This window comes from Ornithorhynchus anatinus, chromosome Y5, assembly GCF_004115215.2.
Source record: "Ornithorhynchus anatinus isolate Pmale09 chromosome Y5, mOrnAna1.pri.v4, whole genome shotgun sequence".
Taxonomy (NCBI): Eukaryota; Metazoa; Chordata; class Mammalia; order Monotremata; family Ornithorhynchidae; genus Ornithorhynchus; species Ornithorhynchus anatinus.
The window spans coordinates 2,097,441-2,112,737 of NC_053179.1; the positions used below are offsets into that span (position 1 = coordinate 2,097,441).

Genomic DNA, 15,297 nt, shown 5'->3' on the forward strand with positions numbered 1-15,297 from the left:
TTGTTAAGTGCTTACTATGTGCAGAGCACTGTTTTAAACACTGGGGTAGATGCAGGTTAATCAGGTTGTCCCCACATGAGGCTCACAGTTAATCCCCATTTTACAGATGAGGTAACTGAGGCACAGAGAAGTTAAGTCACCCATAGTCACACAGCTGACAAGTGGCAGAGCCGGGAGTCAAACCCATGACCTCTGACTCCGAAGCCCAGGCTCTTTCCACTGAGTCTTGCTGCTTCCCCCAACCTCTGCACAAAACAAAAACTCCTCACTCTGGGCTTCAAGGCTCTCCACCACCTTGCCCCCTCCTACCTCACCTCCCTTCTCTCGTTCTTTTGCCCATGCCGTACATTCCGCTCCTCTGCCACTCAGCTCCTCACTGTCGCTGTTCATGCCTATCTTGCTGTCGACCTCTGGCCCACGTCCTACCACTGTCCTGGAATGCCCTATCTCCTCACATCTGCCAGACTAGCACACTTCCTCTCTTCAGAGCCCTACTGAGAGCTCACATCTTCCAAGAGGCCTTCCCAGACTGAGCTTCCCCTTTTCCCTCTGCTCCCTCTGCTCCCTCTGCTCCTTCTGCTCCCTCTCTCTTCCCACCTTCACCTCCCCTCAGCTAAGCCCCCTTTCTCTCTGCTCCTCCCCCTCTCCCGTCCCCTTCCCTCAGCACTGTGTTCATTTATATATATATTTTTATTGCCCTATTTATTTTGTTAATGAGATATACATCCCCTTGATTCTATTTATCATTATTATGTTGTCTTGTTTTTGTTCGTCTGTCTCCCACGATTAGACTGTGAGCCCGTTATTGGGCAGGGATTGTATCTATCTGTTGCCGAATTGTACATTCCAAGTGCTTTGTACCGTGCTTTGCACATAGTAAGCGCTCAATAAATACTATTGAATGAATGAATGAAGACTTATGAGGCCAGAGGCAGTATGTGGAAAGAAGTCCCTGGCAAGATAGACAAGGTTGAGATATTCATTCATTCATTCATTCTTCATATTCTTGGGCACTTACTGTGTGCAGAGCACTGTGCTAAAGTGTTTGGGCGAGTACAGTATAACAACAGACACATTCCCTGCCCACAGCAAGTTTACAGTCTAGACAGGGAGACAGAAATTAATATAAATAAATTACAGATCTGTACATCAGTGCTGTGGGGCTGGGGGGTGATGAATAAAGGGACCAAGTCAAGGTGACCCAGAAGGAAATGGGAGAAGAGGAGAGGAGGGTTTATTCAGGGAAGACCTCTTGGAGGAAATGTGCCTTCAATAAGACTTTGAAGTGGGAGAGTGATTGTCATCTTTGAAGACGGAGTGCATTCCATGCCTGAGGCAGGACTTGAGCCAAGGGTCCAGAGAGGAAGGCAAGATCGAGGTACATTGAGAGGTTATCATTAGATGAGTGAAGTGTACAAGCCAGGTGACGTAGGAGGAGCAAGGCGATTGAGTGCTTTAAAGCGATTGATAAGGAATTTTTGTTTGATGCAGAGGTGCGTGGGCATTACTGGAATTTCTTGAGGAGTGGGGAAATATGTCCTGAACATTTTGTAGAAAAATGATCTGGGCACTAGAGTTAAGTGTGGACTGGAGTGGGGAGAGACAGAAGGCTGAGAGGTCAGCAAAAAGGCTGTTATAGTAATCAAGGCAGGATAGGATAAGTGATTTTAGTAGTGTGGTAACAGTTTGGTTGGAGGGGAAAGGGTGGATTTTAGCGATGTTGAGAAGGTGGGACTGACAGTGTTAGAATGAATATGTGGGTTGAAAGAGAGGAGTCAAGCATAACACCAAGCTTATGGACTTGTGAGGCAGAAAAGATGGTGATTCCATCTGCCATGATGGGAAAGTCATGGGGAGGACCAGATTTGAGAGGGAAGATATGGAGTTCTGTTTTGGACATGATAAGCTTGAGGTGACGGGAGGACATCCAAGACAGCCATCCCGAAGGCAGCAGGAAATGCAAGATTGCAGAGAGAAAGAAAGAGAGAAAGAGAGAAAGAGAGAGATTTGTTTATCATCCATATAGATATGATAGTGGAAACCATTAGAGCTAATGAGTTCTCTAAGAGAGTAAGAGTAGTTGGAGAAGAGAAGAGACCTTAAGGAACCCTCACAGTTAGGGGGTGGGAGACAGAATAGGAGCCCATGAAGGAGACTGAGAATGAGCAACCAGAGATAAAAGGAAAACCAGGTGAAGACTGTTGGTGGAGATGAGGTTGGATAATGCTTCTAGGAGAATGGGGTGGTTGAACGAGACGTCAAGGCGGATTAGAGTAGAGTGGAAGCAATTGGATTTGACAAGGAAATCAGTGGTGACTTTTGAGAGGGCAGTTTCTGTGGATCTTCTCCTTGCCAAAACGAGTGACAGTGTCCTCTCCTGGTTTTCCTCCTAGCTCTCTGGCCACTTCTCAGTCTCCTTCTCAGATTCCTCCTTTATGCCCCATCCTCTAACTGTGGATGTCCCTCAAAGTTCAGTTTCGGGTCTCCCTCAGTCCTCCATCTACCCCACTCTCTTGGAAAGCTCATTTGCTCACCAGGCTTCGGCTATCACCTATATGCTGATGACACCCAAATCTACATCTCCAGCCCTGATCTCTCGCCCTCTCTGCAGTCTCGCATTTCCTTCTGCCTTCAAGCCATTTCTACTTGGATGTCCTCCACCACCTCAAGCCTAAAATAGCTAAACTACTTATCTTCCCACCCTGTCTTCCCACTCACTTTCCTATCACTGTTAATGGCACCACCATCCTTCCTGTATCACAACCCCATAACCTTAATATTATCCATGACCCTTCTCTCTCATTTCACATATTCAAGCCACCCCTAAATCCTGTCATTTCTACGTTCATAACATTGCCAAAATCCACCCCTTCCTCTCCATCCAAACTGCTACCACGTTAACGCAAGCACTTGTCCTATCCCGCCGTGATTATTATACCAGCCTTCTTGCTGACTTCCCTGCTTCCTGTCTCTTCCCATTCTAGTCCATTCTGCTGCCCTAATCATTTTCCGTCAGAAACGTTCAGACCATGTTTCCCCACTCCTCGAGAAACTCCAGTGGTTGCCCATCCATTTCCATCAAACAAAAACTCCTCATAGTTGGCTTTAAAGCAGCGTGGCTTAGTGGAAAGAGCATGGGCTTGGGAGTCAGAGGTCATGGGTTAATCCGTCTCTGCCGCCTGTCAGCTGTGTGACCTTGGACAAGTCTCTTAACTTCTCTGTGGCTAGGTTACCTCATCTGTAAAATGGGGACCAAGACCGTGAGCCCCTTGTGGGACAAGCTGATCACCTTGTATCCCCCCAGCGCTTAGAACAGTGCTTTGCACATTGTTAGCGCATAATAAATACCACCATTATTATTATTATCCCCTTGCCCCCTCCTACCTCTCTTCACTACGTTCCCACTACAGCCCAGGCTACACACTTCATTCCTCTAATGCTAGCCTTCTCACAGTACCTCAATCTTATCTGTCTTGCTGCGGACCCCTTACCACATTCTGCCTCTGTCCTGGAATGCCTACATCCTTATATCAGACAGATGATTGCTCTTCCCCACTTCAAAACCTTATTGAAGGCACTTATCCTCCAAGATGCCTTCCCTGATTAAGTTCTCCTCTTCTCCCACTCCCTTCTGTGACTCTGTTACTTCCTCCTCATTCATCTTCCCTCCTATCCCCACAGCACATATGTATATATCTGTAATTTATATTTATTTATCTATTGCCTCTGTCTTCCTCTAAACTGTGAGCTCATTGTGGATAGGAATGTGTCTGTTTATTGTTACATTGTACTCTCCCAAGCATTTAGTAGGTGCTTTGCACACAGTAAGCACTCTATACATACGATTGAATGAATGAATGAATGATGGAAGCCGGATTGGAAAGGGTCCAGGAGAGAATTAGAAGAGAGGAACTTGAGACGGGGTGTAGATAATTCACTCAAGGAGTTGGGAGAGGACTGATAAGAGGGTGATGGAGCAATAACTGGAGCCATGGCGTCAAGAGAGAGGTTTTTTTATGGTTGAGGAGACAACGGTATATTTGAAATCAGTAGGGAAGAAGCAATTGGAATGTAAGCTTGCCTCTAGACTGTAAGCTCACTGTGGGCATGGAATGTGTCTTTTTATTGTTATATTGTCCTTTTCAAGTGCTTAGTACAGTCTTCTGCCCCAAGTAAGCATTCAGTAAAAATGGCTGAATAAATGAGCTCATTGTGGGCAGCAAATTCATTTGATATTACAGTGTTGCAATTTAGCTTAAAACAGTGCTTTGCAAACAGTAAGCACTCTGTAAATGCAATTATTAATAATAATAATAAACATTTGAAGATAGCTTTTGAGGTGCAGTAGATTGTCATTGGAGGAATGAAGCCTGCATGTTGTGTTATAGTAGATGAGAGACATGAAGTCGGAGTGGGGTGAGCTGATAGAGTGTTTTAAAGCCTATGGTAAGGAGTTTCTTTGTGAAGCAGAAGTATCCAATAGGGGTTCTTCAAGAGGAGTGGGGAAATGTGGACTGAATGTTTCTGTAGAAAAGTGATCTGGGCTGCAGAGCGAAGAATGGGCTGGAGTGGGGACAGATAGGGGGCAGGGAAGTCAGCAAGAAGGTAGATTCACTAATCAAGGTAGTTAGGATAAGTGCTTGGATAGTAATTTAGTGACAGCAATTTAGATGGGAAAAAAAGTACGGCCATAAGTGATGTGAAGGTTAGATGGTTCTTGTGACAGATTATATATGTGGGTTTAGTGAAAGACATGAGCTGAGGACAGGTTGGACAAGTTAGGTTTGAGGCATTAATGGGATATCTAGCTAGATATGTCTTGAAGTCAGGAAAAAATATCAGCCTGCAGAGAAGTCCACTTGGAGGTGGTAGTTGAAGTCATGGGCCTGAAAGAGTTTTCTAAAAGGAGAAGGTGTAGATGAAGAATAGAAGGGGATACAGAACTGGGCCTTGAGAACGTCCCACCTTTAAAGCATGGGAGGAGGAGCCCGGAAAGGAACTGAGTATGAGCAAGCAGAGATAGGAGGAGAACCAGGAGAGGACAGGGTCAATAAAGCCAAATTTGAATAATGTTTTCAAGAAAATCATTCCTGATGCACAAATTGTCATGCTCATCATCATCCTCTCCACTGAACGTAACTTCTTTCCTCCTCTTTCCCTCTGCTGATCTATGCCCGAGCTGCAGGGGAAATTCAGACATCTCTCTGAAATTTTCTACCAAAGCTTCTTTACTCTCTACTTCAATTTGCCCCTCTCCAATGTCTCACAATTCTTCTTCCACATCCACTTCCATACCTATTGCCCCTGCCTGCTGTTCCAGGCATTTAACTCCCCTACCTCAACCATCTCTTTCCCTAGTGACCTGGCCACGTACTTCAACAGCAAAATTGAAACCATTAGGTGTGGTCTCCATAAATTCTCCGCTGTTCCTTTCCAGTTCCCCCTGCCTCCTTCTCCACGCACTTTGATTCTCCCTATATTCCTTGCAGTAGCCCATGATGAAATAATTCTCTCACCTCATCTTTAAATCTGCGCTCGCCACTTTTGTTTTTGTCCCTGTTCTCTTCATACCTTTTTTAAAAAACTTGCCCCCTCATTTTCCCTCTTTGACAGCCATCTTGAACTGTTCACTTTACAACTTCTTCCCCACTGACTTCAAATATGCCCACATATCTCCTACCATTAAAAAAACCCTTTAATACCCCGTAGCTTTTTCCAGTTATTGCCCCATCTCCCTCCTACCACTCCTCTCCAAACTGCTTGAGAGAGTTGTTCATACCCCCGTTTATACTTCCTCATCCCCATTTCTCTCTTAGATTCCCTCCATTTTGGCCTCCTCCCACTTCACTCTGGAGTAACGGCACTCTCTAAGGTAACAATGACCGTCTTATTGCCATATATGAGGGCCTCTACTTTGTACTAATTATTCTAGACCTCTCAACTGCCTTCAACAATGTAGTCCATCCCCTTCTCTTTGAAACTTTATCCAAGCTTTAATTCACTGAAACTCTCCTTTCTCGGTTCTCCTCCTTTCTCTCCGACTCCTCATTTGCTGGCTCCTCCTCTGCTTCCCACTTTCTGCCAGTAGAGGTGACACAAACCTTAGTTCTCAGTCCCATTATATTCTTCCTCTACATCCACTCCCTTGGAGAATTTATTTGCTCCCATGGCTTCTATTACCACCTCAATGCAGATGATTTTCAAATCTCCCTCCCCAGCCCTGATCTCTCTCCTTCCCTGTAATATCCTTCAAGACATATCTACTTTGATGTTCTGCGGACACCTTTAATTAAACATGTCCAAAACTGAATTCTTTATCTTCCCACCCAAATCATGCCCTCCCCTTGTTCTTCCCATCACTTTAATAATAATAACAATGTTGGTATTTGTTAAGCGCTTACTATGTGCAGAGCACTGTTCTAAGCGCTGGGGTAGTCACAGGGAATCAGGTTGTCCCACATGGGGCTCACAGTCTTAATCCCCAATTTACAGATGAGGGAACTGAGGCACAGAGAAGTTAAGTGACTTGCCCACAGTCACACAGCTGACAAGTGGCAGAGCTGGGATTCGAACTCACGAGCCCTGACTCCAAAGCCCGTGCTCTTTCCACTGCGCCACGCTGCTTCAGACAATTAGACAATACTACCATACTCCCTACCTCACAGGCCCAAATTTCAGACTTTAGACAATACTACCATACTCCCTACCTCACAGGCCCAAAACCTTCGTGTTGTCTATGACTCATTTCTCTTATTCCATCCATATATTCACTCTGTCTCCAAATCCTTTCAGTTCTTCCTTCACAACACAGCTAAAATCTACCCTTTCCTCTCCATCCAAACTGCCACTATGCTAACCAAGTACTTATTCTATACCTCCTTTAGTAATGCATCTGCCTCCTTTTTGTCTTCAGTGTCTCCCCACTTCAGTCAAACTTCACTCCTCTGCATGAGTCATATATCAACAAAAATATGTTCAGTGCATATATTCTCACTCCAGTGGCTGCCTATCTATCTCCACATCAGACAGAAACTCCTTACCATTGATTCTGAAGTCCTCAATCACCTCACCCCACCTCACTAATCTCCTTCTACAGCCCAGCCCCCACACTCCGCTCCTCCAGCGCCAGTTTACTCACTGTGCCCCAATCTCATCTATGTCAGTGCCGACCCCTTTCCCATCCCCTCTCTGTAGGCTGGAACTCCTTACATCTCCATATTTGCTAAACCACCACCCTCTCCACCTTCAAAGCATTATTAAGGTCTCCTCCAGGAGACCTACCCCAATTAAGCCCGCTTTTCCTTTCTCGCTTTCCCTTCTGCATGGTCTTTGCACTTCAAACTGACTTGGCCATTTGATATTCATCCCACGCCCAACCCCACAGCACTTATGTACATAACTTTAAATTATGTATTTTAAGTTACCTTTTTATTTATAGTTATGTCTTTCTCCTCCTCTAGACTGTAAGCTCATTATAGTCAGGGAAAACATCTGCTAATTATTATACTATCCCAAGTGCTTAGTACTGTGTTCTGCACATAGTAAATGCCCAATAAATACGATTGACTGATTGGTTGATAAATTGATAGGTATACTCTGAACTCTGCTGCTCATCAGCACTCAATCAGTTCTGCCCACTCTAACTAACCTCACAGATATCGTACTTCAACCATGTTCTTCTGTCACCAACCTAACTTAGTTTGTTTCAGTTTTTTCTGTCTATTTATCAGTTTTTTGCTTCTACCCTCTGTACTTCTCCCTCCCTCATCATCTCTGATCAAACATCATTCTTCATCATCTTCTAAAAACCCTACTAAAATCACATTGCCTCCATGAAATCTTCCCAGAATAACTTCTCATTTCCCTCTGTATTCTTTTTTTGTCACCTACGTACATTCTTTTTTTACTGCCAAGCACTCTATTCTGTATTCCTATCTTTAAAACCATTCTAAAAATCACATCTCCTTCATTCATTCAGTTGTATTTATTGAGCACTTACTGGGTGCAGAGCATTGTACTAAGCACTTGGAAAGTACAATTCAGCAATAAAGAGAGACAGTCACTGCCCATACCAGGCTTATAGACCAGAAGAGGGGAAACAGGCAACAAAACAAGCAAACAGGCATCAAAATATATAAATAGAATTATAGATGTATTCATATATACATAAGTGCTTTAGGGCAAGGGAGAGAGCAAAGGGAGCAGAAGATGGGGGGAGCTGAGGACAAAGGGGGCTTAGTCTGGGAAGGTGTCTTAGAGGAGGTGAGACTTCAGTAGAACTTTGAAAGGGGGGAGTGTGATTGTTTGGTCGATTTGAGGAGGGAGGGCATTCCAAACCAGAGGTAAGACGTGAGCCACGAGACAGGCAAGATCAAGGCACAGAGGGAAGATTAGAGGCACCAGAGAAGTGGAGTTCGCAGGTTGGGCTTTAGAAGAAAAGAAGGGTGGTAAGGTAAGAGGGGGCATGGTGATGGAGAGTTTGGAAACCAGTAGTGAGGAGTTTTTGTTAGATACAGAGGTTGATAAGCAACCATTGGAGATTTTTGAAGAGGGGGGTTACATGCCTTGAACATTTCTGTAGAAAAATAATCCAGGCAGTGAAGTATGGACTGAAGTAGGGAGATATAAGAGAGTGGGAGGTCGGAAAGGAGGCTGATGAAGTAATCCTCTCAGGACAGGATGAGTGGTTGCACTTAGCATGTTAGCAGTTTGGTCAGAGAAGAAAAGGCAGATCTTGGCACTGTTGTGATGGTGAGACTGGCAGGATTTGTTGACGGACTGGATATTTGGTGTGAGTGAGAGAGCAGAGTCAAGAATGATAGCACACTTCTGGGCTTGTGAGAAGGGAAGGTTGGCTGTGCCTAACTCACCTCAATACTCTCCTACTCCAACCCAATCCACTCACTTCCCTCTAATGCTGACATTTTCACTGTACCGTGATCTCATCTATCTTGCCACCAACCTCTTGCCTGTGTTCTGCCTCTGGCCTGGAATACCCTCCATCCTTATATCCAACAAAACATTACTTGCCCCATCTCATTCATTCAATAGTATTTATTGAGCGCTTACTATGTGCAGAGCACTGTACTAAGCGCTTGGAATGTACAGATCGGTAACAGAGACAGTCGCTGCCCTTTGACGGGCTTACAGTCTAATCGGGGGTGACGGACAGAAAAGAACAATAGCAATAAATAGAATCAAGGGGATGAACATCTCATCAAAACAACAGCAAATAAATATAATCAAGGCAATGTACATTTCATTAACAAAATCTCAAAATCTCAAAGCCTTATTGGAGGCACATCTCTTCCTAGATACTTTTCCTGACTGAGACCTCTTATTCTTTTCTGTGTCGCCTTGTCCTGCTTCCTTTATGTATGTCCCGTCCCAGACCCACACAGCTGTTATGTACATAGCTGTAATTTATCTGTTTATATTAATGTTTGTCTCCCTGTCTAGACTCTAAGCTCCTTGTGGGCATGGAATGTTTCTGTTTCACTGTTTTAATGCAGTCTCTGAAGTGCTTAGTACAGAGTTCTACACTAAGTAAGTACTCAGTAAATACGACCTAAATAGTGGAGTTAGGATTGGAACTCAGGTCTCTGGACCCCCAGACTTGTGCTCTTTCCACCAGACCACACTCCTTCTATTATTTACATGGAAGTCAAGTAGTGTGGGAGGATTAGAGCCCAGTTTCCTGATTCCATAGTCCATGCTGTCATTTGTCACCCTTGCACTAGGATTTTTACCCTTCATTCACACCACCAGCACTGATGTACATATCCATAATTTACTTAGATTACTATCTCCCTTAATAGATTTTGTGCTCTTTGTGGGCAGGGAACATGTCTTCCAACTCTGTTATATTGTACTCTCCTAAGTACTTAGTACAGTGCTCAGTATACAGTAAGCACTCAGTAAATACCATTGATTGGAGCATGTCCTAAAAGCCCTCATTTCTCCTACTTTCCCTATTAAGTCATCTCTACACTTGGATCCTGCCCTTAAAGCATTTGATATTCACCCCACCCTTCACTACACAGCACTTATGTACATATTTTTATACCCTTCCATTTCCCCAAGCTGTAATTTATTTCAGTGTTTGTCTTCTGGACTGTAAGCTTCTGATAGGCAGGAACCATGTCTACCAAATTCTGTTGACATTTTCCAAGTGCTTAATACAGTGCTCTGCACAGAGGAGGCACTCAATAGATGATATTGATTGACTGATTGATAGGTCTGTCCTTTCCACTAAATTGTTAGACTTCTTGGGATCTGAGATAGTCTGTACCAGATTTACTGTTCTCTTCCAAAGTTCTCAGTCAATGCTCTGCATAATTCAATAATCGTACAATAGTATTTATTGATTTAATGTAATGGCATTTAATGGCACCATACTAAGCATCTGAGAGAGAACAGTATAAGAATCGATAGACACAATCCCTTCCCTCAAAGAGTTACACAGCTATAAATTATATTTTATGAATTATTTCTGTCAATATCTGACTGCTTCTCTAGACTGTAGGCATGGATTGTGTCTCCCAACTCTGTTGTACTGAACTCCTCCAAGTGCTAGGTACAGCTCTTTGCACACAGTAAGTGCCCAGTAAATGCCATTGATTGATTCACTGATTGATTAATTTCCCAGACTCCTTTGTCCCTGTACACAGTCGGGGACCATTTTTCAGTAGAAATGGGGACATATTCACATTTCTTCACTCCCTCTCCACCCTGTATCCCCCATCCTTCTTCTCTATCACTACCAAAAAAAGTCAGTTTTCAGTTTTTTTGTCATGAAAATCCTTTGACTTTGTAGTTGCTTGATTAGTCCGATGTTGCTTCAGCAACACCACATTCAGTGTTGTTTCAGCAACTGGCTTTTGAAGTTTGAGACAGCATATGGGTATCCAAACTTTTTTCTATGAACTTCTAATTTGAGTACTCTATGAGATATTCTGTTGTTGCCTTCTCTTTTAAAAAGTTATTCCTGTCTTTAAAGAAAAATAAATCACACTAAATTGTATACTCCTTAAAGGCAAGGGTAATGTGTACCAACTCTTTTGTGTGTGGTTTCCCAGATGCTCAATGTAGTACTCTGTACAGGGTTGGGCTCAGTAAATCCCACTGATAGATTTGTATGATGAGGCTGAAAATACAGCACTGCAAAGAGATGAGAAGGTTAAGCAGGTGTTGAAGTTGGTTATTGGGTGTAGATTTTAAGCTCCTTTTAGGCATGGATTTTGTCTACCAAATCTACTATATTGTACTTTCGCAAAACATAAGCAGGTGGATTAGTGGAAAGAGCACAGGCTTGGGAGTCACAGGTTGTGGGTTCTAGTCCCAGATCCGCCAGCTGTCAGCTGTGTGATTTTGGGCAAGTCACTTAACTTCTCTGTGCCTCAGTTACTTTATCTGTAAAATGGGGCTAAGTCTGTGAGCCCCACGTGGGACAATCTGATAACCTTGTAGCTACTCCAGTACTTAGAACAGTGCTTGGCACACAGTAAGCACTTAACAAATACCATCATTATTATTATTAAGTACGGTGCTCTGCAAATAGTAATTTCTCATTAAATATTATTGATTAGTAGAGGTGAGGTGGGAGCAGGAGGTCGAGCAGAGTGGAAGATGGAGAGGAAGCAAATGGTCATTAGGAATATCCACCAAAAGGGTTGGAGAGGAAGAGGAAAATTTAAAAGGGGATCAAAATTGAACAGAAAATTGGAGGAGGGGCTTGAAGAGTTGAAGATAACTGCATCTAATAATTGCAGTGGTGCCAGACACAGATAACATGGTTCTTGAAGAGAAAGAGGGATGGAGTCTAAGAAATGATATGAAAAGTGTTTTCAGGAAAATCACTGTTTTACTTTTGTATAGACCTCTTGGGTTCAATACAAATATATTGTTTTGAATTTCACAAATTCAGTTACTAACGATTCTTGAGTATAATGCTTGAACAATAAATTCTTTTTTTCATTTTCAGTTGATCCTTGTAGGAGATCATTGCCAACTGGGCCCTGTAGTGATGTGCAAGAAAGCTGCAAAGGCTGGACTATCTCAGTCATTATTTGAGAGGCTTGTGGTACTGGGAATACGTCCAATTCGTTTGCAAGTGCAGTATCGAATGCATCCGGCACTTAGTGCTTTTCCTTCAAACATTTTTTATGAAGGGTCCCTTCAGAATGGTGTTACTGCTGGTAAAATATATTTTTCACATAATGGACAGTGCAAGAGAAAAACAAAATGTCTGCCAGAAATACCCCTTATTTCTAGTAACATTTCCCTTTTACCCTTCCTTTACGGAGAAAACCATTAAGCTATAGATTAATTTATAGATTATCAACTCAGTGTTTTTTACCTAGTGGATGTTAATGCTATAAAGTGTTCCTTTCAATGTATGTTTTTAGTGGTAAGGTATTGAAATGTCAGGTAATTAGAGAAAAATCTATTAAATAACAACATACTAAAGTAGATTAGATCTGGATATTTCTCAGTTTGAGAGTTTGTGATAGTAAATTTAATCTGGTAGTAACTGATTACACTTTTTAGCTGTGTGTTTAAATTGTAGTTTTCTTTTTTGTCTTGAAATGAAAGTGGATCGTGTCAAAAAGGGATTTGATTTCCAGTGGCCCCAGCCTGATAAACCAATGTTCTTCTATGTGACCCAGGGGCAAGAAGAAATTGCCAGCTCAGGCACCTCTTATTTGAATAGGTAAATAGAGGTTACTCCATTAATATCACAAAGTTTTGAGGCTTCTGGAGTCTAATTTAATTTTTAGTAAAATAAGAAGCAAATCTCAGTAGCAGTAGTTGATTATTTTAAGTACATATTATATACGAAGACTCTACTATGTGTTAGGGTTGACAAAGGATAATTAGATTAGCAGAGTTAAAGAATTCATTGCCTGAATTGCCACAGATAAATAGGTTAGTCCACAAACCAAGATAAAGTATTAGCAGAACAAGAAAATAGATCTTCGACTGGAAGGATTCTTGTATTCCCTGAACCACTTCAGACAGGTATCCTTCATTTACAGGCCAGTATTAGCTTCAGATTGTAAGGTTCTTGAAGTCATGCTTTATTGTATTTTAAGTGCTTGGTACAGCATTCTGCACATAGTAGATGCTCAATAAAGGATGTTAATTGATTTATTCATTCTAAAAGTAGGTTGGTTCCCAGAAGAGACTGGTCCAGTCTTCAGATGTGGGCATTTTTTTTGCAAGATGTAAATTTTGTTTGGAACTTCAGCAGATCATGATCTTTTATTTCTTTCAGAACTTGTTTAAGGTCTATTAACTAGAAATGTATCTCCTCAGGACGGAAGCAGCAAATGTGGAGAAGATAACTACAAAACTATTAAAAGCTGGTGCCAAACCAGATCAACTTGGTATTATTACTCCATATGAAGGTCAGCGATCCTACCTTGTGCAATATATGCAGTTTAGTGGTTCTCTGCATACAAAGCTTTATCAGGTACAGTGATTAAGGATGCAACTTTGATTAGACCATTCTAATTTAAGTTTAGTACTATTCTAGAACCTTCAAACTTTCAGTAGCTCTGATGAACATCACCATCAATATAATTTTGTAGAAGCTTTGGAAATTATTCCAGTGAATTGAAAATCTAAATTGGTAATGCAGATTTCAGAGATGTGAAATATGAAACTGAATTTGAAAGGGCAAACTGATGATTACCAAAGGTAGTCTGAAAGATAAAAATGTATGTTCAGTAATTCAAAAAGTTAGGTGTGATTGGGTAGCCCATTTCACATCATTTTGTAATGGTATTATTTAGATTGTGAAACTAAATTTAAGGTGCCAATGCCATGGTGATTCTTCCTTCCAGGAAGTGGAAATAGCAAGTGTTGATGCATTCCAGGGTCGAGAAAAGGATTTTATCATTCTTTCCTGTGTAAGAGCAAATGAACACCAAGGAATTGGGTTTTTAAATGATCCCAGGCGTCTCAGTGTGGCACTCACCAGAGCAAGGTACTGGCAATTCTTTCTATGAATTGTAAATGGAACTATTCTTTTCCCTTACACTCAGTCCTAAATATATCACCTTACTTGGTAACATTACCATTCTCCCTGTCATTGAAAATCAGAACCTTTGAGGTCACCCAATCAGTGGTATTTATTGATCACTTACTGTGTGCAGAGCACTGCACTAAGTGCTTGGGAGAAGACCACACAACAGGGTTGGTAAAAATGGTCTCTGCTAACAGAGTTTAACTGTTTAGAGGGGGACATAGATATTAATAGAAATATACAATTTACAGATATAGACATATTGCTGTAAGGCAAATACCACATGCCCAACGGCTAGAGATCCAAGGGCACAGATGACATAGAAAGGAGGGGGTTTCAGGGAGAAGAGGAGTTAATCAGGGAAGTTCCCTTAGAAGAGACCGACTTTCACTCCTTGACTCCTCTCTATCTGTTAACTCTCAGATTTAGTTTCCTCCCATTCCTTTCGATTCTTCTTACATAAAGCTCTGTGATTTGTCCCCTTCTCTTCTACCTGAACAGCTGTCACTCCCATCCACGTTTTACTTATAAAATAACTCTAATATCTGATTCCTCACAGGTTTCCCCTCTCTTCCAATACCTGTTCCACTGCTCCACTGCCACATTACTACACTACTTCATGGAACATAGTTCTGATCTCCCTACCTCCTGTCTCTCCCCACTTCAGTCTATACTTTACCCTGCTGCCTGGATTATCTTTCTACAGAAATGTTTTGGGTATGTCATCCCCTCCTCAAAAATCTCCAGTGGTTGCCTAACAACTCCAGAATCATGCAAAAATTCCTCACTATTGGCTTCAAAGCTCTCCATCACCTTGCCCCTTCTTACTTCACCTCCCTTCTCTCCTACCTCCCAGTCCACACACTCTGCTCCTCTGGTACTGACCTTCTCACTGTGCCTCATTCTTGCTTGTCCTGCATTGACCCCTGGCCCATGTCCTACCTCTGGCCTGGAATGCCCTCTCTCCCCAAATCTGCCAAACTAGCACACTTCCCCCTTGAAGCCCTACTGAAAGTTCACCTCCTCCAGGAGGCCTTCCCAGACTAAGCCTCCCTTTTCCTCTGCCCCCCTCCCACCCCCATTGCCCTGACCCAGTCCCTTTGTTCTACCCCCGTCCCCACCCCACAGCACTTGTATATATATGTACATATTTATAATTATAATTCTATTCATTTTTATAAATGATGTGTATATATCTATAATTCTTTTTATTTATAATGATGCTACTGATGTCTGATCACTTGTTTTAATGTCTATCTCACCACTTC

At 42.3% G+C, this 15,297-nt stretch overlaps 1 protein-coding gene across 3 annotated transcripts in view; it reads left to right on the forward strand.

Annotated features, from left to right (window-relative positions):
• LOC114808759 (regulator of nonsense transcripts 1-like) overlaps positions 1–15,297 on the forward strand; it is a 135,372-nt gene that overhangs the window by 85,200 nt on the left and 34,875 nt on the right. For all 3 annotated transcript variants that reach the window (XM_029056603.2, XM_029056602.2, XM_029056604.2), the window contains 4 exons: positions 11,984–12,197; positions 12,595–12,712; positions 13,318–13,474; positions 13,848–13,990. In XM_029056603.2, the coding sequence (XP_028912436.1) occupies positions 11,984–12,197; positions 12,595–12,712; positions 13,318–13,474; positions 13,848–13,990 (632 nt within the window). The remainder of the gene's footprint in view (positions 1–11,983; positions 12,198–12,594; positions 12,713–13,317; positions 13,475–13,847; positions 13,991–15,297) is intronic.